The following is a 27981-nucleotide window of genomic DNA, read 5'->3' on the forward strand; positions in this document are numbered from 1 at the left end:
GGTATTAGGTCAGGTCTGTCCTTTTTTTTTCAAATTGTGTGAAGGTGAAACTGTGAAAGGCCTAAAGAAACATTGAAATAGCCACCACTTTAATGAGCTATTAATGAGGAAAAAAATTATTTACTCTATTACTCAAACTTGCCATTTAAAAATTGTCATGGTTTTATTTTTTTTTTTTAAACTTCCATGTATGAAGGATCTCCACTTTTTATGATAATAAATGTTAATTCCTTTTTCTTTATCAAGTTAATGCATGCCTGTTTAGGCAATATTTTTATTGAAATTATTTTACTAATTTAGTGATTTGCATTAATGTGAAAAATTAAATTGAATAATTTATTTATTGTCATATAGGCTTAATGGTCGTGATTTCTTGATTAGGCAACAAAAATCGTGAGTCCAATTATAGGAAACCCAAAAAATTTATTAAACAGAAAAAAACAAGAAGCTTTTGTTCATGTTTTGAATGATTCCTTGATCTAATCAAAATAAAAAATATATATTAGTGCTTGACGGGGGGAAACATTTTTCCGGTAACTGGATTATGGGAAAGCTATAACAACATCACATGCCTATTTAATTACTTCTAACAATATCTATCATCAATTCACCCAACATAGTAGTCTCAAAACTATTGAATTCCTTTTTCAAATATTCGAAGGAACATGAAGCCAAGACATTGACAAACATAACAAAGAGCACCAAAGACTAAATATAACACATGCATTAAGTAATTATACCTAATAGAGGGCTTCTTGATTCTCAAAAAAAAAAAAAAAAAAAAAAAAAAAAATAGAGGGCTTCCCTCTGATGCCTGCTGAAGCTCAGCAATATCTGAGCCCGGATTCGAGTTCCTCATTGAATGAGAAATAAAATTTACCTTTTTTGTTTACATCAGCACTAGCTTAGTTTGGAAATATACTTTCCAATAAGAAACAAGATCCTTGATATAATTAGGACCGAAATAAAATCTTTTTTAAACAAAAATTTGACTTTCACTATGGAAAATATTATTGTTAGAGTTGTTCCTTTTTTGTAAATTCCAATTATTTTATTATCATTTTCACCTTCATTTGGATGGAAAGTATTGTCATTAGAAAATTATGCTAGAATTTAAAAAAAAAAAAAAAAAAAAAAAAAAAAAAAAAAAAAAAAAACAGATTCACAGACGAAAGATGGACAGTGTTTTTTTATTTTTTTTTAAAGATAGGTCGGGTCGGGTCGGACCCGAAACCAACCCGAACCCAAGACAGACCCGAATATTGGACCCGAACCGACCCAAGCATCCATTCAACCGACCCAAGATCCTTCGGGTCGGGTCGGATCGGCCGGGTCTATGCTCAGGACTATAACAATGATTTTTTTTTTTTTTTTTTTGGTTGGTAAATTTCATTTTAAATAATATACTTTACGGGCGATTTCAAATTTAAACGTATAAATTTAAAAGTTTCGATTTAAAACTGTTACAAATTTAGACCTTATAGACTTATGGTCTCCTTGCTTTCAAACTAAATCCTAAAATTTTAAATTATATCAATTTTAACCTTAAATATTTTGATATTGATTTTGGGGTTTGATTTAGGTTGAAATTGGGTTGTGGCCATGTCACTATTTTGCCAAATCACTAAAGATCTCCTCAAATTTAAGCTCTATTTATAAAAAATAAAAATAAAAAATAAAAAATTAAAACTCAAACTGTAGTGATTTCACGTGTGCTTTGTTTTCAAAAATAAGGTTAGTGATCAATGTAAATTATGTATACAAATAATAAACAGAAGCACAAATACTTACCGAGTTTTCGCCACAACAATTTCCTTGATCACCACAAAAACAACAACAAGAATCACATGAGCCACCGTCACAACTACAATCACAATTACTAGTACAGTCATCATCACAGTTACTAAACTCATCACTCATCTTGAAAGGACCTAGTTAAAGCTTCAAGAAAAATTCATACATAGGAGAGAGACTGAGAGATCAGGGTCTTCAATCTTATATAAATCAACACAACTATGGCTTTTTAAGGTTTCTCTTTACCAATTCTATTTGGAATTGGATTACTTGTTCTATGTGGACTACGGCATCTTAAGGTATTTGGTTTTCCTAAATATTAGCACCATGTCGGTGACAAAATATTAGCACAATGCGAGTCCATATCAAGTTTAACAAAAATAAAAATTAATTTGAAGAAAAAAAATTGAACTAGAAATCTAATAAATGAAAGACGTGTATAAAAATAATTACCCCTAAATAAATGAGAGATATTGTTGGATATTTTTATAAAAAATATTATATTTATTTTAATACTCATTTATGTGTATCAATTATCCCTTAATGTCAGATACGTTGATTGCTAAATTTTGAAATTCAAATATAATTCAAAATTTGAATAGTTTTTGTCAATGGTTTTAATCAGGAAATTTATGAACATTAACGTGATATTAATACCATAATTGCCAGCATATTTGGTTTTATTACAAATATATACTTTCCATTCTAAACGTTTTGTATTCAAACGTTCTTATTTGAATATAACATAATAACATCATATATGGAAGATTTTTCAGCACTTAAATGTACAACTATTGCTGAATTATTTTATGTTACCATATATACACAAGTATTTACTATAAACACATTTTTATTTTTGAATTAGAAAGCTCCAGACTTTTCAAAAACAATTTTTTATTCTTTTTATTTTTTATTTTTTTTTATTGTCCAAAACACTTACCATCTATTGCTTCTTACTACTCACAAAAATATTCTATCTTTTACAAAATTTTCTGGAAAAAGAAAGTACTATAGGGAGTTTATATCCTACGAGCAGTGTAGGCTCGCAGTGTAGTATTATTCAGACAGATCTAGTACCTACTCAATGTGGGAATTAACAGTTAACATATGCCCACAAAATGCTTCCAAGTTTCAAATCATTGGCAACTCACATTTCAAATCGTTGTCTTAGGGTGCTACAATCTCCTGCACTCAAATTTCTGATCAGTCCACATTACGTTGCAGTTCTCCTGAGCTACTAGAAGCTACCAAGTTACTTTGTACTATTGATCACAACCCAAAGACAAACTAGCTTCACTCATGTAATAACTTAAAGTGGACTAGTTGTAATTGGAACTTCTAGTAATCACTTGTATATCATACGCAATGTGGAATGCAGTGACGACTCCACAATGCCTTCACATTTTAAATCATTGGCAACGTAATCCTTAGCACAAGGTAGCATGAGAAACAATTTTCATGTGCTTCATATGATATTGCATTGCAAGCGTCAAGGGAAGAAGTTTGACCACCATTAGTTTTGGAAAGTATTAGCAAACTCAACAATGCCTGTATCTGAAAATCCATTTCATTGAGTCTTTTTATGGAGAGACAAATTACTATGTCAACTAATAATGTGTTCTATTCTCAAATTACTCTGAAGGTTGACACTCTGAAATATAGCTATACAAGAAGTATACATCTAATATTATGATTAACCAAACTCCTGCCCTGCTTAAGCATACTGAATATAGGCTTAGTCAACAGCAAGACTGCTAATAAGTATGACAAATTGAAAGAATAGGGATTATGATCACCCATTTTGAATAAGCAAGCCAACTAACTTTTATATGCATCAGCTCATATGGTATCAAAGACTAAAATTCTTACACAAGGACTACTAATGTTCTTATTGTTTAGTCTCTTCTATCTACTGTAATAGAATCTAACAAAGAAATTTGGACTGGGTCATATTACTCTCTTCCTAATTAGATTGCATTAGCACTTCTATTCTATGTCTCCAGAAATGTGAAATTATTTATCAGAAAAGAAGACATTTGTGGACTGATGAATTCCTGGCCATTATCAACAACATTATTGTGTTCATCAAACCAGAAATAAATAAATAAAGGATGGAGCATGAAAGGTACCTTCCCTGCAAACAGCTCCTCAAGAACGCGATTTATTTGCTTGTCTTCAGCCACCATTGCTAGTGCCATACTGACCAGTTCATTTGATAACACATAGTCACTAATTCTGGACACTGACACCAGGTTTCTTGTCCTAGAATCCAGGATTTCACTAAGAATTATTGATTTGTCTGAAGCATTCTGCATTTGACGGATCCAAGAGCTGTGAGAGAACCCAGAGAACCGTAAAGAAGTTGAATTTCTATCTTTGTGTTGAAGACGCTCTGACTGCAATCCATGAGATAACACGCAGATTTTATCAGCAGTCAGAAGTGAGAAATCCGTATGTACAATGACAATGTATGGTGGTTATAAAAGTTTTGGTTGAGCTATAAACAAAAAGGACAATCACAAACTTAAAACACTAGAACACTCAAACAAAATATTGCAATTGTAGCTACCTGTATATCTCGTATAAGAAGAAGAGTGGCAAGAGATCGTGAATCAGCTTGCACAACAGAGTCCTCCAGCAATTCATCTGCAAGAATTAAAATCTGTCCGTTTAGAGTTAGTAAGTTATTAAAGAATTAACAAAAGAAATTTCCAGAAGTTTTTGTTCATACTCAAAAAGGGGAAAATCTGCTTTGTAAATTAACTACCATGCTAATTAGATGTTGTGAATAGCTTATATAAGTTAGTATGTATGGATGTAGCATGTATGGATGCGGCATAGAAGCCCCCGGTTTTAATTTTGGCATAAGTATTTTGTAGCAGATCAATATGTTAGAAAGAGGATTGGTTGTATGATGAAGTTTAGGGAAAAATTCTACATACACTGAAATTCCAAGCAAAATGAGTTGTCTAGTTCTGTTTCCAGAGACATACATTCTACATTTCAGATTTGTTTCCATGATTTTCAACCTAACTGCAGAACGGTTTTGTTCACCTATCTTTTAAAGCCATTAATTCAGTTAACTGTTAGGTCTAGTAAGGCCCTAAATTCATTCAACTTTCAAACATCATCAAGATTCACCAATTTACATTAATTATATTAGAAGCCATCTCTAAAAAGCACACATATATTAGAATCCTAATGTTTTTTCAACTTCCATCAATATCCATCAATCTCATGGTAGTCCAAGAATCCTCACTATAAGCCTAACCTGCAAATCATGATCTTGCACTTTCAAAACCCAATGTTACACACAAACTTCCAATCCATCCAGACTTAACAACAACAAAGCCTAAATCCCAATTTTTTTGGGGTTGGCTATGGATCCTCAACAAGATTAATCAGGATCGGCTATACATATTCTTTTCCTCCATTCTATTCAATCCAAAGTCATAGCTTTCGTTACTTCCTTAATTGACAAGTCCTTATAATTACTTCTACTGATGTTATTTTTAATCTTTCTTTACCTTAAGTCCTCTAATTTTTCTTTTTTCCAATGTTGTTATACTAAAAAAAACACACACACACACACAGGGAATACCAAAGAAGACTTACAGAATCAAATTTCTCTAAAGGAAGATTCTCTAAATGCCGTCTAATGACAGCATTCCCCTCATGATGGACAAGTTCTATGTTCTCTAATCTAGATACATCAAGTCCACCATCAGCCAGCTTCTTCTCTCTTTCTTTTGCTGGAACCTCATTAAACATCCACAGTTGCGAACCTGGAGCCAAACATGCCTCTAGAACCTGAAAAATGGCAAACCACTGATAAAGTTGGAGCTCCATATTGAAGGGTTACAGAGCCAGTTTCCATATTGCTTGATGACTATTTTAATTTTCTTAATTTATTTATTTCTTTAATATTTAACTGGTAACTTGTCTCTGTTTTTGTATATTAGTATGAAAACCTCAGATTTCTTATACTATGTTCACCATGCACAACTTACCTAAAAAAGCTAGGAGGTTATAGTAAAAATGAATTGAATCATGTGACACAAAATTTATTTTATATGTGTAAGCAAGTTACCATAATCATATCATCAATGTCACGACGCCAGCCACAAAACAATATACACTCAGGATATTTTGGAGGGTCGGCTATTTTTGGAAAAAGACCCCTACGTACCTGCAAAAAGGACAGAGCATGAATGAGATAAGGAAAGACAACTGAAATTTTTTTTTCTACAACAAACCATCAAACATGATGAACATAAAAACATAATCATTATTTTTCATATACCTATAGGTGAAAATATGAAAATATAATAAAGATCAGACCCAGTGGTTATCAATAGACCGCTTTCTGTCAATCTATAAATACACATGTCTACAGGTAAACACAACATGGAAAGATCAACTTGTTCACATTGATTTTTTTCACTATATTATAGTGACATATCACCAATAGAAACTCAACATAAAATTTATCTACTACAAATAGATTATACTACATGACATATAAACGTTGGACATCTGTGCTTCTGAGCTTCATATCAAATCCAATAGCAGCTCAAACAAAAGGGGTGGCCCTCTTGACACCAAAAAACCTGCACCCCAATTTCATATCCCAGACCTGCCCACTTTAAAACAGAGTGGTAACACTTGGACAGAAGGCTAATGATGGCTGGATCTTTTCAATTTCCCAAACGAACATCATGAAATTACAAAGCCAAATGTAAGAATTTAGTCAGACATAAAGTTTTGTAACTTCCTAAGCTGCAACTATCAATTTGAAAAAAATACACGTACACGGTTCGCTGCTACATGGATTTAGAAAAGAAAACAAGATGGAAAAATTACCTCTGGAGGGTGATCTGGAGCATAAGTGTCATCATCTTCAGCTATAACAAGGACTTCATCCCCTTCTTTCAAAACATAATCATCATCTGGATTTATGGCTATCTTTCCGCCTTCAGCAGCCACCTTAATTCCACAGGGAACTGCATCAGGAAATGAAATAAGAACATCTTTAAAATGCAGACCATCCAACTCAGGCCACCTTTTGATATAAAATTCAGCATTCTCAAACCCCAATATATCCTCCCATATCTGCCAAAAGAAGGGGAATTGAATAGATCAAAAAAATGTAGTTTAAATTTAGAATTCAAGGGGACCTAAAATTGTAGAAGAGAGGCTGTATAATTCATAGGTTTCATGTCATACAATATGACAAATGTGATATTCATATAATTAGAAACAGAATAGAAAAACATTAGTACTTATGACCACAAGACAGCCATGTTTTCTGTGTGCTTTTCTTTCTGAAGAATTTTTAACCAAAATCTGTTGATGAGACTCATCAATTTAATAATTAGTATTGTTAATTGAGTCTCATTAATTAGCCTCATCACTGTCCTATTAGACATCTCCTCATGATAACTGCCTCTACTTGACTTTTCCAATGAATCATCTCCTTTCTCTCATTAAGGACGTATTTAACTTCTACTGTATTATTTATAAATTACACAAGCACTACGGCTCAGTTATTTACAATTAAGATTACAACCGCTACATGCCTATTTGATTTGCAATTCATACTAAGAATTTTTTTTCATTTTTAAAAGTCATTTAACATTTTAATTTAGTTAACTGAGAACAGAAAATTCAAATAACCTGACCATCTCAACTTAAGATAGTAATTTAACTGAGATTTTTCTAAAAAATCTACCAAGTTGATACCAATCTTTTCACATTTGCTTGTCATCTTTATGTACAGACAATTTGTTTAAAGACATAATGTTATTACCTTGCATAAACTTCACCACTAATTATTTATTATTGTTGGTCTTAAATAACATATACTGTAATTCAACTTTAAATTAAATACATGACTAATAAAATTGATTTAAATAAAAAAAACATGTGTGTCAAACAGGTTTACAAGCTAGTTTGGAATTCAGTATGATGCTACACTGACAGAATAGCAGACAAGGATTTACATGTTAAACCCCCTACAACTACAAGAGACCCACAAAGTGAACACATTCTGCCCAAAATAACAGACCAGAATAATTGGCCCAAGAATGAAATGACAAGATTACTTAAAATTGATTTTGTATCACCACCGCATTCAAGAGAAGTTAAACAGAGAGAACTGAGAAAACATGCTGATGTACACAAAGCAGAATGCTGGATTATAGGTAACTATGGAAAGGCAGAGGTCTCTCATTTTTTTTCCTCATTTGAGTCTGGCTCTAATTAAGAACAATCAATGTCAAATTTATAAGAACTTGAAACTAAGAGTGGAGCTCACTAAAGAAAATTTGTTACACAAGCATGAAAGTAGTTTGATGCAAAACATTTAGAAGAACCTAGGAGTGCAATTAAACACCCCCCCTCCCCCTCCCACATGCACACACCCAGCAAAGATAAGTTAGAAATTAAAAAAAAAAAAAAAAAAAAAAGAGGGGGGGGGGGGGTGGGGGGAGGTTGGCTAAGTCACTGGCTTCAAATTTGTGAGAGAAATGTAACTATAGCATAGCAAGTAACCTGTGCAAGGCCTGGTTGTAGAGCACATTGTATCATCAAGCGCCCAATTACATCACGTGCAACTACTGTTTCAATAAGATCCCCTCCAACAAGTTTCACCAGGGGCTCATTATCAATGTCACTCATCTCCACAACAACATGACCCCTTACACCCTCTTTCACTCCAGTGAGACTGAGCACAACCCTCAAAGCACGTGCATCACTCTGTTAACAAATATATGAACATATAAGTTATTTTGTTTCAAAGAAACAATATAAATCACTGAGAAGCATAAGGACATTGAGAATTGGTAGTAACCAGATCAGAACTTTCATGTGACACTAATACAATGATAGCACGTGCCTTTGAAACTGAGACCTGTGAATATGGAGAGGGAAAAAATCTGAATGAAAGATGTATTTTTTAAAAGATGATGAAAGTAAAAGAGCAATCAACTACAGTGATCAGGGAAAAAAAAAAAAGAGCGGGGGAGAAGGAATCTTAGATACCAAAAAGTACCTTCTTTAAGTCAGCCAGTATAAGAGGACTGCCACTTCGGCATATAACAGATGTCCCCATGAAGTCAAATTCTAGCTTTGCTATGTCTATCTCCATTTCCTCCTTGTCTCGTTCTGCAAGTACCACAACAACTCCACCACCAATGCTCTTGTTTGCTATTGCAAGCTGCTTCAAGAGTGGACCCTATAGCCAACAATCATAAATTAACTTTGAATTGTTTTATCTTAATAAATTTGACACTTTGATCTCAAGATTTATGCAGTTCACCCATTTCATCAAACTAAATATGTTCAGGCTTAGAGAAGCCAGAAACAGAAAGGGTCAAGGGCATATGAGGTTCACTTTGCACTTTCAAAAGGCATAGAGATATACCATTCAATAACTTAAGAACCAAAAATGTTAAGGGGTGCTAGCGGCAAATCTAACTTCGCATGCACCCTGTATATGCTGAAACAAAATTTTGGACAGAAACCTTGCACTTAAAAGGCAACACTCAGTTATTCATATCAACTCATTTTCCTTTTCTAATGGACGTCAAGAACCATAATTAGACATGAAATTCCAGTAACAGTTAAGTTCATGCTTTCTACAACTTCTTAATGGCTGAAAGATGAAATTTTTGGTTATATGTAACTAAAAATTAGCAGCATCTCAAAAGTTCCATAACAACTTCCCAAAGCTAAACCAGTATTTACCAATCACCCCAACACTACAATCTTAACAATATCCAGAAGTTAAAGGAAAATCTAGATATCACTTGAAGATTGCCATTTTATATCCTTTCTCTTTTCATTTACCTAAAATAAAAAAATATATATATATTAATAAACAAAAACCAGTACATCACAGCGCAGCAGCAGCAGCAGCACCAACCTCTGCCGACACAGGTCGTCAGTGCTGCTAATCATGGCGCACTAAACTCACCAATTTTGATCGGCAATCACTTTCATTGCTTAAAACTGCAACACAAATGGTTGTTCTTTACATCCCAATTAGATCAAACCCAATCTACGATTCTTCTCCTCTTGGAATAACCCACAAAAATCAAAGAATGTTCAGCTGCTGCCGTGCTGTGATGTATTGGTTTTTGTTTATTAATTTATTTTTTATTTTAGGTAAATGAAAGGAGAAAAGGCATGAAATTAGGCATTAATGAAATAAGTGGACATGTGGCAAATTTTAATTAGTAGAACATATAGTAGAGCACAAAAGGTGTGGCAGAATTTTAGAATTTTTTTTTAAGAGAATTTCAACTTATGGTGTCTGCTTCTAATGATAGTTCTTTATCATCAAATCAAGACATCAATCAATTTTTAGTGTGGCAGAATATTTCGACTATTAATTTGGAATGCTCGTCGAAGTTGTTGTAAAAAAGATATTTTGAAACATGTTATGATAAAATAAATGGAAAAAAAAATGGTTAATTGTCCTTTAATTTTAGGGTCTATTTGGTTGGATGAGTGAAAAAATAGGAGGATAAAAAATTAGTGGGATGATAGAAAAGTAAGATGATAGAAAAATTTTAGTTTTCCTACATGTGGGTTCTAGTTAGCTTAACTGGTAAAGTTTCTGATTGTTGAATAAGAGATCTGGAGTTCAATCCCCGCCTACACCAAAAACTGATTGGTGTCTTGGTCTGATGATAAAGAGCTATCATCAAGAGCGGACGCCATAGATTGAAACTCTCTCTCTACAAAAAATTATATATATATATATATATATATATATATATATATAGTTTTCCCACATGTATGTTTGGTTGAAGGGGTGGAAAAGTGAGACTACTGTAAAAGGGTAGAAAATTTTTTTGTTTGGTTACAGAGAAAAGTGGAAGGATAAATGTAGTTTATATAAATTGACTTTTATGTCATTGTTACATAATATATAAGTTGGAGGGGTAAAAAAGTGATTGTAGAAAATTTTTTTTGTTTGGTTGAAGAGAAAAGTAGGAAAATAAATATACTTTATATAAATTGACTTTTATTTCATTGTTACATAATATATAAGAAATTCATTAAATAATATAAAAATTAACACATCATACATATAAATTTATATATTTTTCTTTGTTATTATACATGATATATTGCTGGGAGGATAAATAAATAAAAAACTGGGCAACAAAACACTGTTCAACTAGATTTTAACTAAATGACAGATATGTTAAATCTTGATGATGATCCTTGCTTTAGAATTTTTTTTTTTTTTTAATTCTCATCAATTACCATTTATATTATATTATATTTTGTATGACGATTAATTAATTAGAGTTTTTATTAGTTAATATTTTTTTTCAAATTAACTTTGCTGTCAACGTCATCTTCTAATCTTTCATGTCTTCAAATTCAATGATGAAGGCTATGGCCTTATCTAGTTATCATGTTCTCTCGTGTGGATTCCACACATGACTCATGAAAAAGATAGGGATCAAATTGGTGGTGGTGACATATATTGGTCTAGTTAAATTACAAGAGAGGATGTTTTGATTTTGATTGCCCACCAAATTAAATAGACGCCCTGGCAGCTAGCATATATGCCATACATAAATTTTTGTTACTTTATACCCAAATATGAAATAAGTCCATTGTCTTGTAGTTTTTGACTTTGATTGGCCATCCTTAACTTCATCTTTTCTCTTTTAAGACAAATAAAGATAGAGAAAGCGTAAATTGCTACAACTTTTTGAAATAGAGGACTGCAAGTAGAAGAAGAAAAAAAAAAAAAAAAAAAGTACATTCATCATTCATGTGAAAGTAGGTGGCAAATTGTACATTACTAGTTAATCACTTCAATAAATTGTAAAAAAAGTTATGTCCGTAGAAAAAATGATAAAGATTCCCTGTTTTATAGTTAAGATTTAGATTTCTACTACTTTAAAAATATATATGAGTCTATGCCATTCAAAATAAGTTATCTTGGTAATGAAATTTTAGAAGATGTGGCAGCATGAAATTTTGGTATAGTTTATTGCTTCACGACTCTCACATTCCATACAAAATCCTATGAGATGGATAGCAACACTAACCTGACACGATTTCACCATAAATTCCTAGAGAAAGAGAACAGAAGAGGGGGTGAAAATGAAAAAGAATGTAAACCTTTTCCATTATAGATTATCAATTTGGATAATTAAATTGCATTTTAGAATTTGCAGTCTATCACTCAATATCACAAAAGCACACATGGAGGCTTGCAAGTCAGATCATTGCTCAGCCTTTTGTTGTTAATAAAAATTGCGATTTATCAAAATAAATAAATAAATAAGTAAAGCACACATGTCACGACAAGTACTACACGATGCTTTTGTGTATAACACTTTCCAACTTGATATATAGCAGAATATAGAGCACAATTATTAGTGCTTTATTTTATTTTATTTTTTATACAATTACGTATTTGTAGGAATAAAATTTTAGGTCTAAAATTTTGATTTTTTTTTTTCTTGCATGGATAATTTTACACTTGGAAAGGAAATATTTCAACTTTGAACATTTTCGTTGAAAACACTAAAAGATGACAGTTGAGTTACAAAACTTTTTACTAAGATATATGCATAACTTCCACTTAGAACTTCAGATACAATTGATTGGCAGGATTTGTGGCTAGATACTGAAATAACATTTTGCCATAAAATTAATGTACCAACTTTAACAGTTTTTATTAGCTGATACAGGTAAAAAATAACCTAAACGAGAAGGAAAAGGTGAAAGAGTAAAGCTATGATTTTGATTGGACTCATCGACATTGTCTAGTGTTGGCTCATTGTCTTCTTCCTCATCTTTTGTGATGGGAAGAGCATAAGGACATTTGCTTATTACCCTGCAAAACACAAACCATGTAATGAGTAGAGATTAATTAAGTACTTTATGTTAACAAGATCTAGTTGAGTGCTTTCGCTGTGCAAAATGTGTGGTAGTCGGTCTAGCTAAATGCAAACCCTAAAATTCATAGGGGTTGTTTTATAAATTTTCAACCTATTCTTTTTGTAAGTACAAACTCTTAGGCTCCGCTTGGGAGTTCATAAAGGAATGAAATGGAATGGAATGAGATGGTCATAAGGGAATGGAAATGAATGGAATGGAATGAAATGTATATAAGTAAGGGAAAGGAATGGAAAAGAATGGAATGGAATGGAATTAAGTAACATTAATTGGATGTTTTAAAATAAAGGAATGGAAAGGAATGAAAATGAATGGAATATAAGTAATCCTGTTTAGGAGCAACATGGAGAGAATAGAATGGAATCATTTTACGACAATATTACTATTATACCCCTATTTTAAAATAAAGGGTTGAATATATAGGGGTATTTTGGGAGTTTTAGGAAAAAAATCATTAAATCTAATTTCATTCCCTCCCATTCCTCCCAATTTCGGGGGGAATGAAAATTTGAGGTTTTAAGGGAATAGAGAGGAATGAGTGTTCCCTCCTACCCATTCCATTTCCTCTCACTTAAACTCCCAAACAAGGGAATGAATTTTCATTTCCTCCATTAAAACTCCCAAACAAGAGAATGGAAGAATATTTTAAAATTATTCTTTTTATTCATTTTCATTCTATTCCATTCCCTCCTCCCAAGCGGAACCTAAATATATAAGATAACAAAATTCTAATTTTATTGGAAAAGCTCAGAAACATTAAAAAAAAATAAAAATTGTAAATCTTAGAATTTTTGGGCTGGCTATGAACCTTCAGCAAATTAGTTAGAGTCAATCATACGTATTTTTTTTCTATCATTCTATTATATTTTAGGTTTAATTACCTCCTCAATACAAGAACAACATAAAAATATTAAAAATTTATGCTATATTTTTTCCAAAATCATAACAACTAATGATACCCATGCGTGGCAATTTGTGAAGCCATACACATTCCATTTTGTTAATTTCAATATTTAGTAGAAAGAGCTACGTTTAGTTGACAAAGATAGAATAATGGCGAATTTGATAATGGTTGATTCTCTTCTAGGCCTGTACCTCGAATTCTAATTAATATGTATTTTTAATATGATACAGGGAAAATTAAATTATGAGTAATATTAGGATACTATAAATTCTACTTTAGAAATCTTATACTATATGTTAACTCTTAAATACAAAACAAAAAGTATTTAAAAAAAAATTATTTCATATATTGTTGATTTGTTACTAATCACATTCATTACCACCTCAATTTTTAAGCATTTTTTCCCCTTTTTTGCTGTTACCTTTCTCTGCGCTTTTCAAGAAAACATTGGATGGAAAACCTTCTTGCCATTGGAATTCCTGAAAATGGCAATGAAATTTAGGCTTTGTTAGATATATTCTAAGCTGTGACATTGAAATAAAAAATATAAAACGTGTTTTGAATGTAATTTAATGATGCATCCATACACAAAGTACAAGATTAGAAGAAAACTATGTCATTTACATGTGGTTTAATGTCAATAATAATTTTCAAAATCTGCAAATGAAATCGTGAACTATTAAAAAAGCAATAACTTGAAAGTTCAAGCACAACAGTTAAATAAAATATATGCTATTAGCACTGTAGGGAAATAGTTTGGGATTGGTTCATTCTCTTGAGAAATATGTATGGTATGTTCTCTATAAAATTTTTAAGTTTTTAACACAAACTATATGGTTGAACATTTCTTGCATGCTCTAACTTGATCATGTCACTAATTTTTTACTAAACATGACCTAATTAATCATTAATGATTGTGCTACAAATTATGATACCTTTTTCTAACTTGCTATTAATTGATGGTAAGTTGGATGGATGAGATGGTGTTCTCACTTCTGTTTTTGGCATTTCTGTGACAACAGGTTTTGACAAACAGCTTTGATTACCAGCAAGGAGCATAATTGCTTGGGCCTGCAATGAAAATGTGTGAGTAAATAATTTGTGTATAAAGAGAAAAATACTTGTCTTCAAATCAGTGCGTTTGGATTAGTTTTTTACTTATTTATTTTTTTGAAAATAGAAAATATGCACTTGTAAATTAAAGAGAAAAATTTTAATGGGTACCTTTGTGCACTCGTTAAGGATGTTTTAAAAACCAATAAACAAATACTATTTAAATTAAAAGTGACTCGACTTCTTATGGAAAGCTAATTAATTATAATAAAATAAAAAATCAAATATAAAATATGATACTTTAAAAAGAAAACATAAACAAACAAGTTAAATGAACTCCCCAAATTAAAAAGCTAAAACAAACACTTTGATCTAGTGAAATTTTTTTGAAGGACTTGAAAAGTATATATAAGTTGCATACCTTGGCAACAGAAACATTGTCATAGACATTAATAGCTCCATTGTAGAATATAGTGAGTTGTGATGTTGAAGACCTCCCATCCAGAGAATTTGATTGTAATGAATCAGTCCTATAAACATAAGAAGTAACTAAAGAGATCTTTTTTTTTTTTTTTTGACAAATGAAATTGTTATACAAATAATTTAACAAATGAAAAAAAAAATGTACCTAAGTACAGGAAGTAATGCTTGTTCTAGTAAAGAAGCAGGTCTATTCAAATTAGAACCAAATTTAGGTGGCAATAAAGGGCGTGAAGTTCTCCTCTTGAAGACTTCTGACTCTTCCATGTTTGATTTTCGTTTGTTCTGTTGAAATCTGGTGAGATATTTTTTAAACAAGCAAATAGTTTGAGACATGTCATATGATGTATCTGGGTTGGTCCTATTTTTTTCAGTGATGAATTCAACATCTGAGTTTGAATCTTCTATTCTCATGAAATCCTTTGTTCTAGGAGTGCTGTAGACATTTTGTCCACCCAAAACAGGGAGAATCCTTTAGTCCTGTTCAGGAATTGAAAAAGATGATTTTCAGTGATGAATTCAACATCTGAGTTTGAATCTTCAATTCTCATGAAATCCTTTGTTCTAGGAGTGCTGCAAGACATTTTGTCCACCCAAAACAAGGAGAATCCTTTAGTCCTGTTCAGGAATTGAAAAAGATGATTTAAAAAATAAATATATATATATATATATATATATATTTATATACATATATATTTTTATAGTAATCTCTCCAGTTTCTAGATTTTGAAATGTAATATATCTTTTTCCCTCATATGTGCTATCACAGACTAAGGAGATTGTAAGGTTGAATTTATTCAACCATCTAATTGGCTTTATTCCGTGCCAAATTTGCTTGTAATTCAGCATTTAGTAACCCTGTATTTAGGTGGGTTTGATGTAAGGGTAGTGAGTGAGATAGAGTGAAGATTGCTCAAGAGTGTGCAAGAAAACAGAGACTCGCGGCTGGGACTCGCGGGTGACTCGCGGCTGCAAGCCGCCAGACGCAGCACACGTGCCAAGCATGCTGGAAGATGAACAGTCATGCTAGCTAGAGCACTACAGCACAACTGGCCATACGGTTATCTTGCGACTGGATCTCGCGACTTAGTCAAGTCACGAGCCACCCCTGTTTTGTAAAACCTGACGTTTCACATTCCTCTCCCACTCCAGTATAAATACCCCTTTTACCCACGATTGTAAGAGAGCTTCCAGAGAGAATTTTGAGAGAGAAACCCTAAAGAAAAACCAGATTGATTCACCCACAATCTATACATTAGAGTCTCTTCAAATTCCTCTACTCTCTTCCTCTCCATTGTCAAATCCTTGAGAAGCATTATACCAAACCTGGTTCTCACCATCATCATCACTGTGAGACAGCTGTTTGGATTTCTGGGAAGCAGTTAGGAAGGAACCAATCTTCATTGGTTGATGCTGCGGTCTAGTAACAGAATCCGGGAAGCTAGAAAAGAAAAAGGTTCGGCGCAACCTCGTTGGAGCAAGAAGCTTGGAGGGCTTAGGTGCACTGGGTAGATTAGGCTTGGAGGGTCTATTGCTGTCCATGTATCCCAACTGTATTTTCTAGTGGATTGTTTACCGCTTGGAGGGCGGCGGAGAGGTTTTACGCCGAGGACTTCGGTTTCCTCTTCGATAACACATCGTGTGTTGTCTTTGTGTTTGCATCTTCCTTCCTCTCTATCTTTGCCTTTTTATTATCTGCTGTGGATTATATTTTGTTTTGGCTTAGATAGTTTTTACCAATTCCATATTATAGCATATGTTAAGTTTCCACACACTAGTTGTTTGACATATTGCTTGAATTGGTTAAGTTGTATTTTGGGGGTCTAAACGTTCAAAGGTGTTTATACACGTTTTTGAACTTTCAATTGGTATCAAAGCGGGTACATTTGTTGTGGTTTTATTACCTAAGTGTGATCCTAGACCCCTGTGTTGTGATTGTTGTTATGAAAAATACCATACTGAATTGTAGCTTAAGTATTTGTGAAAATGACTCTATGCATATGTCTGAAAGGTGTTTTACTAATGATCTCGTAGAGTTGTTAAAAACTAAGAAACATGCTAGAGTATTTGTTCACATGCTGGAATATCTTGAAAATCAGAATCATGTCTTACACAGTAGCATATCTGAATCTAAATCATTGATTAAGAAATATAAAAGAAAGTATAGAATGTTGTGTGAGATGATTGAGAATCTGAAAATGAAAAATCAATCTGAAAGAAGCATGAAAACTGATGATGAGTTTGTGTTTGAAGGTCAAGAATGTTTGTCACATGTGAACCTATTTGTGCATACCTCATTGAAGGTGTTTAATGCGTGTTTGTGGTATCTTGACAGTGGGTGTTCTCGCCATATGACAGGGGATAAGTCACTGTTTAAGACACTCAAAGAAAAGGTTGGTGACTATGTGACCTTTGGTGATGGAAGTCATGCTCAAGTCCTAGGCAAAGGAACCATTGAGATACCTGGTCTGCCGCTGTTGAAAGATGTGCTGTACATAAAAGGGCTGAAGGCGAATTTGCTGAGCATCACTCAAATTTGTGATGATGATTTCCTGGTACAATTCTCTAAGAAGGGATGCTTGATCATCAATGAAGAGGGGATTCAGGTTTTGGAGGGAAATCGGACTACAGATAACTGTTATGGAATAGTTCCCACGGCACCAATATCATGTAGAAGTGCTCGTGTGGATATGTTGGAGCTGTGGCATCACAAATTTGGCCATGCCAACTTCAAACAAGTAGCAAAAGTCTCCAAACTTGAAGCAGTCGAGGGACTTCCTAAGTTTGGAAAAGTGAAGAAGACCGTTTGTGGTGCGTGTCAATTGGGGAAGCAAACTAAGGCAAGTCATCACAAGGTGAATGTGATTGCCACTTCTCGATGCTTGGAGTTACTTCATGTTGATCTAATGGGGCCTACCAGAACTGAAAGCCTAGGGGGGAAGAGATACATTATGGTCATTGTGGACGACTACTCAAGATACACTTGGGTTGAATTCCTTAAAGAAAAATCAGAAGCTTGTGAGAGGTTGGAGATTCTGTGCAAGAAACTACAAAACGAAAAAGGGATTCCGATTGCCAAAATTAGAAGTGATCATGGGAGGGAATTTGAGAACGCAAGATTCGAGTCCTTCTGTGAGAAGAGTGGAATTAAAAGAGAATTTTCAGCTCCCAAAACTCCACAACAAAATGGAGTGGTAGAGAGAAAAAATCGTGTGATTCAGGAGATGGCAAGAGTCATGTTGCTTAACAAGCAAATACCTCAAAAATTTTGGGGAGAAGCTGACAACACCTCGTGTCACATTGGCAATAGGATTTTCTTTCGAGTTGGTACAAAGAAGACTGCCTATGAGATATGGAATGGGAAGAAGCCTAAAGTGAAGTATTTCCGGGTGTTTGGAAGTAAATGCTATATCCTAAATGATCGGGAGAATCTTGGGAAGTTTGATGCGCGAAGTGATGAGGGTATTTTTCTTGGGTACTCTACTACAAGTCAAGCGTATAGAGTGTTTAACAAGAGAACAAAGACTGTGATGGAGTCCATAAATGTCAAGATTGATGATGCCTTATCTAAGGTGGAAACGATTGATGATGTAGAAGGGCCGAGCACCAAAGAGCCCGATGTTGAGGTAGAAGCTTTGGATATAGAAGGTGAAGAACCTATACCAGAAGTAGAATCGACTCCCATCAACCCAAGAATGGAAACGAGATCGATGTCTAGAACATCAAGCCCTCTTACTCCTCCGGAAGTTCATCCTCCTATCTCTCGTAGTGATGAAGTTTCCATTTCAAAAAGGCCATCTTCAAGAGTTATCAAGAATCATCCGGAAAGTAACATCATAGGATCTCTTGATGACGATCTTCGCCTCAGGAAAGGAAACATTCTGCTAGCTAATCATGTAACATATCACTGCTATCTTGCACAGTTTGAACCAAAAAGGGTTGAAGAGGCTCTTCAAGATGAGAATTGGGTTGAGTCAATGCATGAAGAGCTGAATCAGTTTGTGAGGAATGATGTGTGGGAACTTGCTCCAAGGCCTGAGAACGTTCATGTTATAGGCACAAAATGGATTTTTAAAAACAAAACTGATGAAGATGGAGAGATAATTCGAAACAAATCTCGGTTAGTAGCTCAAGGATACACTCAAGTAGAAGGAGTAGATTTTGATGAATCTTTCACTCCGGTGGCAAGACTCGAATCCATTCGAATCCTCATGTCCATTGCGTGCACTTTGAATTTCAAACTTTATCAAATGGATGTAAAGTGCGCATTTCTGAATGGATATCTAAATGAAGAAGTATTTGTTGAGCAACCAAAAGGATTTGAGGATCCTCATTTTCCAGATCATGTATTAAGATTGAAGAAAGCCCTTTATGGCTTAAAACAAGCGCCTAGAGCATGGTACGATCGTCTTACACATTATCTTCTAGATAGAGGTTTCAAAAGAGGATATGCCGACAGAACTCTGTTTGTCAAAAATGATGAAGATTATCTCCTTGTGGCACAAGTCTATGTTGATGATATAGTGTTTGGGGCAACCATCGAAGATCGTGCTACTGAATTTTCTGAGGAGATGAAGAAGGAGTTTGAGATGAGTATGGTGGGGGAACTCACATTTTTCTTGGGTCTTCAAGTCAAACAACAAAAGGAGGACATATTTGTATCTCAAGAGAAGTATGCCAGAAACATTGTCAAGAAGTTTGGACTAGACTCCAAAAAACATGCCTCCACTCCCATGAGCTCATCCACTAAACTGAATGTTGATTCATCTGGAGTCGAAGTAAGTCCTACATTGTATAGGAGCATCATAGGGAGTTTGCTCTACCTTACAGCTAGTAGACCGGACATTACTTTCAGTGTGGGCGTTTGTGCCAGGTACCAAGCTAATCCGAAGGAATCTCATCTGACTGCTGCTAAGCGAATCATTCGATATGTGAATGGTACTGCAAACTATGGTCTGTGGTATTCAAAAGATTCAAATGCTTGTCTTGCTGGGTATTCAGATGCTGACTGGGCTGGCAGTGTAGACGATCGGAAAAGCACTTCAGGCGGCTGTTTCTATCTTGGTAACAATCTTGTCTCGTGGATGAGCAAGAAGCAAAATTCAGTGTCTCTATCTACTGCAGAAGCAGAATACATCGCTGCTGGAAGTTGCTGCACTCAGCTTCTTTGGATGAAGAAATTACTTCATGACTATGGAATTCTTCAAGAAACGATGTGTGTCTTCTGTGACAACACCAGTGCCATCAATCTTTCCAAGAATCCTGTCCAGCATTCAAAATCTAAACACATAGAGATACGTTACCATTTCATTCGGGATTTGGTAGAGGAAAGAGTTGTGTGTCTTGAGTTCATACACACCGACAATCAAAAGGCGGACATCTTCACCAAGCCTCTCGATGGTCCACGGTTTGAATCACTCCGTAAGACCATTGGTGTTGGTACAATTCCTTGACTCTCTTGTGTGTTGTGTGCTTCACATATTTATAATATGATAAGTTTGTTTGTGTTGGGGCACACACTTCTTTGTTAGCTCTTTGTGCAACATGTTTATTGTTTGTTTGTCCATTTGTGAATTCTGTTGGTTCTTTCTTTGTTTGTTCAAACATTTTCTTCTTATATGTCAAAAATCCAAAAATCACATAAAAAATTAGAAAATCAAAAAGCTTGATTGACATTGTTGAGTTTTTGTCTCAAAACTTGTTTTGCCTTGTACCTTTGTGCTAATGGCTTTGTGCATTTTCGAGCATTGCTTGTTTTCATGCACTCATATCTATGTGGGAGAAATCTTGAAATCTTTGTGATTGTTGTAAATAGATCTTCAAACTTGTCATGAATGATTAGTGAATGGTTTTGTTGATCTAGAGACATGCATAGACTTGTGTCTATATATCTTCCCACTCTTTATTTTTGTTTTGCTAAAAGAGCTCACCAAATGTAAATCTCCAAATGAAAAGAGATATTGAGTTGCAAAAGCCTGTCACACATTCTAGTATTTGACTAGGAAAAAGGGTAAGCGACCTTATATTAAAGTGAATGTTTATTCAAAAAGCCAAAGCCTTGTTCTTTAAAGTGAATTGTCATATATCACTCTCACAATGAGAAATGATTACCTCAAAAGATCAAAAAGATCAAATGTTTTGATTGAAAGTGGAGTCAAATGTTAAGCTCCAAGTTATGTTATCAAGTTGTGTGGGAGGTCATATATACATATTTCTATAATTGAGATGGGTCACGTGATCTAGTACTAATTGTGTATGCCTTGATTGAATTGATCATTGAAGCTTCACATTAGACGATGGACTATCTCATTGTTGATATCCACACACAACACACAAGTTTATGTTCAATAAATGTCATATTCATTTGTGTGATTGTACTTGATGAAATGTGTTTTCACATGCTCAATCTTTGTTAATTCAAGCACAAAAAGATTTTTGAGTGTTTTAGGTGTTTTTGGAAAGTATTTTGTTTGAAAAATCTGAAAATTTCAAAAATCCTGTTTTGCCCTGTTTTGGCGGCTCAGTCGCGGGTATGTCAAGTCGCGTGCCTCAATCGCGTCTTCGCGGGTCATTTTTGGCGGCTTGTTCGCGAGTGGAAGGTCCAGTCGTGCGGTTTACTCAGAGATTTTCGCGGCTCAGCTCGCGACTCACTCGCGGGTAGACCTTCCAGTCGCGAAAAATACTTAGAAAAATTTTTCAAATTTTTGTCCTTGAGTGTTTTGGCGGCTTGATCTGGCGACTTTTTGGCGACTCGTTTCAGTCGCGAAAATCGCGTGTTTTGGAAATACAGGGGCAGTTTTTTTTTAAATTTTTTGTTTTTCCCTCGATCTTTTTGTGACTGTTCATTGTCTTTCTCATCTGCTCTTACCCATTCACACCGTGCCTCCATTTTCGATCTCCATTGTTTGTCTCTTTTCAGCTCAAAATCATCGAGTAACAGGTATAGTTTTCTGCTTTGAAGTCTATTCTACTTGTTGTTATGGTTTTCCCTCTAGATTATTCGCATTTGATTGTGATTTTGAAATGGGTTTTTAGCTCAGCTACTAATCTTTGTCCATGCTTAGCTTATGGAAACTTTTGTTTCTGTTTTGAGCTATTTTATATTGCTGATTTTGTTCTTCATCATGTGCTTAGCTAGGGTTAGCGATTTTTGTCTGATCTGCTGTTGATGTGGTGTTTCGAAATGATCCTGTGTGGTATCCTGCTGATGTGTTGTTGAATGTGGGTTCTTTTTCAGCTGATTGTGTGGTTTTATTTTGTCTACCTCTACTGTGTTGTTCAATTTGGGCCATTTGTGTCCTTCATTGCTATTTTTGGGCTATTTTCATCTAGCTATTAGGGTTTCTTCATTGTCCCTAAATTTCCACTAACCCACTGCTAATAAAGTCTGTTGGATTGTGTTCTGCCATTTCTCTTGTTCATAATACAGACTAGTCATGTCACCATTCAAGAAAGCTGCTGTGAAAGGAGGTAGTTCCAAAGGGAAGGAACCAGTAATTGATGTTGATGATTACCCACCTCAAACAAAAGGGACTCGCTCCTCATCAAAGAGTTTCGATCCCAACAAGTTCAGATCATATGTAGCCTATCAGTCTTATGAGAATTTCTTTCTACATGCCAAACCATTACTAGAAAGAGTTTTGGATCAGTCCTCACTTCATGACACTGACATTCCGAAATGGTTTGCTCACAAGGATTGGAATTACCTTCTCTCTGATCCGGATGATGCGTATGAAGAGTTGGTAAAAGAATTTTATGCTAACGCAATTGTGGAAGGAGATGAACTTAAGTGCTGGGTTCGGAAAAAGAACTTTTCTGTCTCTCCTACATATCTGGCAGAAATTCTTCACATCAACAGACCAATTTTCCGACATTCACCGGTTTATGATGATCTCTGTCCTGATGAGGAGCTTCTCAAAGAAAGTCTTGGTCAAGACTTGGAGTTCTCACCCAATGGAAAATCCATCAGTGTTTCCTCTCTTTCTCCAAAACTGAGAGTGCTTACAATTGTGATGTTTCACAATTTGTACCCTTTATCAAGCACTGGGTATATGAACCTCGGACGTGCTTTGTTTCTTCATGATCTAATCTCTGATGTGGAAATAGACATCTGTGCTCACATCTTTCATGTTCTGCGCAAAACGGTTCTTCGAACTGAGTCTCGGATATGCGTTCCTTTCTGCAGTCTCATTTCACGGATCTTGAAGCTCAAGGGAATTTATCCAACGGCAGACGAATCTCCTATCTCCAAACCAAGTCCAATCAACATGCGTACATTCAATGTAAGCATTGGACATAGTCGGAAGAGAGCCAAACCAGAAACTTCTGCATCTCACAGTGGCTCTCAGTTCAGCACTCTCTCCCTAGATGAGAAACTTGATCGCATTGTATCCTCTGTCCACGAGTTGAATACAAAGATGTCTGGACTCACAGCTTCTCTACACCATCAAAGCACTCGATGGGATATGAAGTTTACTTCTCTTCAAACTCAATTGGATCAAATTCAGAGAAAGCTGGAAGAGGATGAATAGCCTATTCCATGACAAAAAGGGGGAGTGATAAGCATGATCAGAGGGGGAGGATATTACCTAAGGGGGAGTGTCTTTACATTCTTCTTCAGTTTAAGTTTTCACTTTAAGTTGATATATTGTGTTTTGTAAACTGTTATTCAGGATGTTTTTGTGTTTTGTACCCATGTGCTTTTGTAAGCTTTTAGGGTTAATGTTTTATGCATAGTTTGTAGGCTTTATGGTATGTACCTTGCTTAATGCAGCCTTTATGCTATGTTGAAATCAGTACTTTAATCTAAATGTTCTGCATTTTGGTTTATGTACTGTCACTCTTGTGCCCTTGTAGGATTGTTCCTAGATGCATATACCTTGTGTGTTATGCATTGGTTGAGTGTTGAGCATACAAGTGACTTGCCTTGTGCTTGTTAACTTGTATGTCCGTGTGTTCATTCCAAGTGTGAATGAGCACTGTGATCACTACCTTGTGGTGTTCACTTGGTTGATCAAGCCATGGTTTGTTTCTTAACTCCATCTTTGCTTGATCACATATTACCTGTTTCATATGCATTTATAATTTTCTGCTTACAATGATCATGGTGTATTGTTGTGTTTCAGGAGTATTTTGTTCATATGATTCAAGTGCTTCACAGCTTCTAGAGTTAGGTGTGAGTGAGTTTTGTTCAACTGTTCCCAACTCACATGTTAAGTCTAGAGTCTGTTTTAGGGTTTTGTCACGGAATAGCCAAAGGGGGAGATTGTAAGGTTGAATTTATTCAACCATCTAATTGGCTTTATTCCGTGCCAAATTTGCTTGTAATTCAGCATTTAGTAACCCTGTATTTAGGTGGGTTTGATGTAAGGGTAGTGAGTGAGATAGAGTGAAGATTGCTCAAGAGTGTGCAAGAAAACAGAGACTCGCGGCTGGGACTTGCGGGTGACTCGCGGCTGCAAGCCGCCAGACGCAGCACACGTGCCAAGCATGCTGGAAGATGAACAGTCATGCTAGCTGGAGCACTACAGGACAAAACAGGACAACTAGCCATACGGTTATCTCGCGACTGGATCTCGCGACTTAGTCAAGCCGCGAGGTCAAGCCGCGAGCCACCCCTGTTTTGTAAAACCTGACGTTTCACATTCCTCTCCCACTTTAGTATAAATACCCCTTTTACCCACGATTGTAAGAGAGCTTCCAGAGAGAATTTTGAGAGAGAAACCCTAAAGAAAAACCAGATTGATTCACCCACAATCTATACATTAGAGTCTTCAAATTCCTCTACTCTCTTCCTCTCCATTGTCAAATCCATGAGAGGCATTATACCAAACCTGGTTCTCACCATCATCATCACTGTGAGACAGCTGTTTGGATTTCTGGGAAGCAGTTAGGAAGGAACCAATCTTCATTGGTTGATGCTACGGTCTAGTAGCGGAATCCGGGAAGCTAGAAAAGAAAAAGGTTCGGCGCAACCTCGTTGGAGCAAGAAGCTTGGAGAGCTTAGGTGCACTGGGTAGATTAGGCTTGGAGGGTCTATTGCTGTCCATGTATCCCAACTGTATTTTCTAGTGGATTGTTTACCGCTTGGAGGGCGGCGGAGAGGTTTTACGCCGAGGACTTTGGTTTCCTCTTCGATAACACATCGCGTGTTGTCTTTGTGTTTGCATCTTCCTTCCTCTCTATCTTTGCCTTTTTATTATCTGCTGTGGATTATATTTTGTTTTGGCTTAGATAGTTTTTACCAATTCCATATTATAGCATATGTTAAGTTTCCGCACACTAGTTGTTTGACATATTGCTTGAATTGGTTAAGTTGTATTTTGGGGGTCTAAACGTTCAAAGGTGTTTATACACGTTTTTGAACTTTCAGAGATCACTTGGGATTAAATTGTAATACCATAGTTCAGCAAGAGAGAGATGTGATGGCTCAAAAATATATGCCAGAGAGAAGTTCTATTATCAAAGACATCTATAAATTGCAGTAAGAGTGAAGAAGACTAGACTTGGTATCATATGCAGTATGCTTAAATTCCTTCACCCCCTTACATAATTGCGTGTATGTAGACAGCTTCTAGTACAACCATTACATCCAACGGATAATTTGAAGACTCAATAAAAGTAATTTTTCTAAAATATTTGAAAGAAAAATTAAGAAAATATATATCTAATTAGATTTGGACTCAAGAGTTACACCACTCCCACCCCACCTCTAAATTAATATTATTTTTTGAAATTCCTTTATTATAAGAAAAATATATAAGACTTATTAGACATATCTCTCTCTCTCTCTCTCTCTCTCTCTCTCTCTCTCTCTCTAAAAAGTTATTAGGTATAACAAAATGAAGTATTATAGAAGCCTACTTCAATTATTATAACATTATTATAAAATATATGCATCTTTCTTGTAAATCTCATAACTGTGTGAGATGTGGGATGGGCCTATAAACATCTCTTCTCTTCCTGATTGGGTCTCTTCTTTGGGCTCTAAAGATGGTTTTGAATCCTCTCTTTTTTTCTTTTTCTTTTTTCTTTTTTTCTTTTTTTCTCTTAGTTAATATAATCCTTATTTATCCAACCAAAAAAAAAAACAAGGTCTATAGTTTTAGAAAAATGGGTTGGGTTAACTAGCCGAAAATACAAAAATCTTGAGGCCTATTGACCAAGCTCATGAGCAGCTAAATTTGCCACCATACATTTTAACATATGTTTGAAACGGAGGAAGATGAGAAAGATCATCCAGCCCCCCTATCCCTTTCCTCTTCTCTCCTTCCATTATCTCCCATCATCCAAACATAAGGTTAGAGAAGTCATAGGAAGCAAAATCCTTCCTAAGCTCCTTGACATTAATGATTGAAAGAATATTCAGCTTTACCAAAAGGCAGTGCAATACAAATTGGACCACATGTTATATAACATTTTCCCTATTGATGCCTACATGTTCCTTTTGCCATGGTTCTCATCGAGCCAGTAAGTATGCAATGGTTCTTATGAAAGGAAATGATAGAGAGTTAGGAGAGACAGAGAGAAATGCACCTGAACAAGTTGGAGGACAAGTTGTCCCAGTGCTAAGAATTCTTGCTCAACTGGAAGAGGATCATGTGAGTGTGTGTCTGTATATTAATACGTGTATGTTGAGGAAGAGAGTAAGCTTAATTGGGAATTCCGTCCAGGAAAAATCAATAATATAGGTTGAGAATGCTTTCGATGTCTTCTAATCAAATTTAACCCATATAGATGTATCAATGTGGAAACTTGGCGTAGTCACTAGTCACCTCTGAGTCCACCCTTTTCCATGTAATTTAAAGGGTAGACAACAAAACAGAAGGGTATATTTACCATAACAATAAGTCTAGTACATGAGGAATGAGCACAAAAAATCTTTTAAAATTAATAAGGTGAGATGTTGTGACTGGTATACATTACAATAAAATTAATTTTTAATATATAAGTTGATGTTTACTCTAAATTGATAATTACGTTTTATCATCAAGTTAAGATAATAATTGGTTTTTGGTGTAAGCAAAATTCCAACCATGGTCATTTATTCAATGATAAGAGACTTTATAATTTTTTTTATAAATATGATAGATTTTTTTACAAACTTTACTAATTGAGTCAATTAAAATCAAATTAAAATGATGTTAGTAGTAGATCATGTAAATGTGATATTGCATCACTAATAATTTACCTCTTCAGGAAAAATTATCTTATGAGACGGTCTTACAAGACATCTCTCTCACAATATATGTAAATTCCACAAATTGTGAGAGATATCTTATTAGACTGTGTAGATCTCACACATATTGTGAAAAAGATGTTTCATAAAACAGTCTAATGAGATATCTTCTCTGCCAATAGGTTGTGAAAAATATTTGTAAATGTTCGCCTTTTTGACATTTCTCTATGTCATTGAAAGCTCCAAAGCACACTAGAAGGTCCAATGCATTTCCTAGTGAGAAAAACAAATTCCTTGTCATGTTTTGCAGCAATTCTAGCTTTTGGGAGGTAATTGTGAGAGAATTTAATATCCATGAACCGTTTTGATTTTGAGGGTATTGAAAAGAACGCGCACGTGAAATTCAAATGTGTTTTTCATGTCCCCATAATCATAGGGCCAACGAGAAAGACACCTCCTAAAATCTATAATAACTTAGTTTGTATAAATTGGCGTATTTTATTGGCTTCATCTATATGAAGACAGCTTCCCAAAAAAATCTATATGAAAAATGACAATGCACAAGGAATTCATGTCGGGCAATTCAAGAATGCCCCTGATATATATAAATTTTAAAATGGAATGAACTTTAAAAATATAA

At 34.7% G+C, this 27981-nt stretch overlaps 2 protein-coding genes across 6 annotated transcripts in view; both read right to left on the reverse strand.

Annotated features, from left to right (window-relative positions):
* The window catches only part of LOC126715973 (probable ion channel SYM8), a 36413-nt gene extending 26484 nt beyond the window's left edge, over window positions 1-9929 (reverse strand). For 2 of the 4 annotated variants that reach the window (XM_050416853.1, XM_050416855.1), the window contains exons 1-9: window positions 9770-9929; window positions 8846-9028; window positions 8645-8704; window positions 8347-8550; window positions 6658-6906; window positions 5885-5983; window positions 5410-5604; window positions 4364-4456; window positions 3924-4190 (exon numbers count right to left, since the gene is read on the reverse strand). In XM_050416853.1, coding sequence (XP_050272810.1) covers window positions 3924-4190; window positions 4364-4456; window positions 5410-5604; window positions 5885-5983; window positions 6658-6906; window positions 8347-8550; window positions 8645-8704; window positions 8846-8941 — 1263 coding nt within the window. In that variant the 5' untranslated portion in view covers window positions 8942-9028; window positions 9770-9929. Of the gene's footprint in view, window positions 1-2921; window positions 3349-3923; window positions 4191-4363; window positions 4457-5409; window positions 5605-5884; window positions 5984-6657; window positions 6907-8346; window positions 8551-8644; window positions 8705-8845; window positions 9029-9769 lie in introns of those variants that run through there. The other 2 variants (XM_050416854.1, XM_050416856.1) reach the window with 2 other exon arrangements.
* A 2475-nt stretch (window positions 9930-12404) lies between these two features.
* On the reverse strand, window positions 12405-15593 carry LOC126715983 (protein TIFY 7-like). Of its 2 annotated transcripts, none has more exons than XM_050416896.1 (5): window positions 15312-15593; window positions 15105-15213; window positions 14624-14701; window positions 14052-14109; window positions 12405-12664 (listed from the first exon to the last, which is right to left on the reverse strand). In XM_050416896.1, exons 1-5 carry the CDS (start codon window positions 15575-15577, stop codon window positions 12660-12662), a joined length of 516 nt encoding a protein of 171 aa, XP_050272853.1. In that variant the 5' UTR covers window positions 15578-15593; the 3' UTR covers window positions 12405-12659. The 2 variants fall into 2 exon arrangements, with proteins under 2 accessions (XP_050272853.1, XP_050272852.1); XM_050416895.1 differs by having other exon boundaries at window positions 14566-14701.
* Between the last annotated feature and the right edge of the window lie 12388 nt (window positions 15594-27981).

The sequence above is a fragment of the Quercus robur genome, chromosome 2, assembly GCF_932294415.1.
Source record: "Quercus robur chromosome 2, dhQueRobu3.1, whole genome shotgun sequence".
Taxonomy (NCBI): domain Eukaryota; kingdom Viridiplantae; phylum Streptophyta; class Magnoliopsida; order Fagales; family Fagaceae; genus Quercus; species Quercus robur.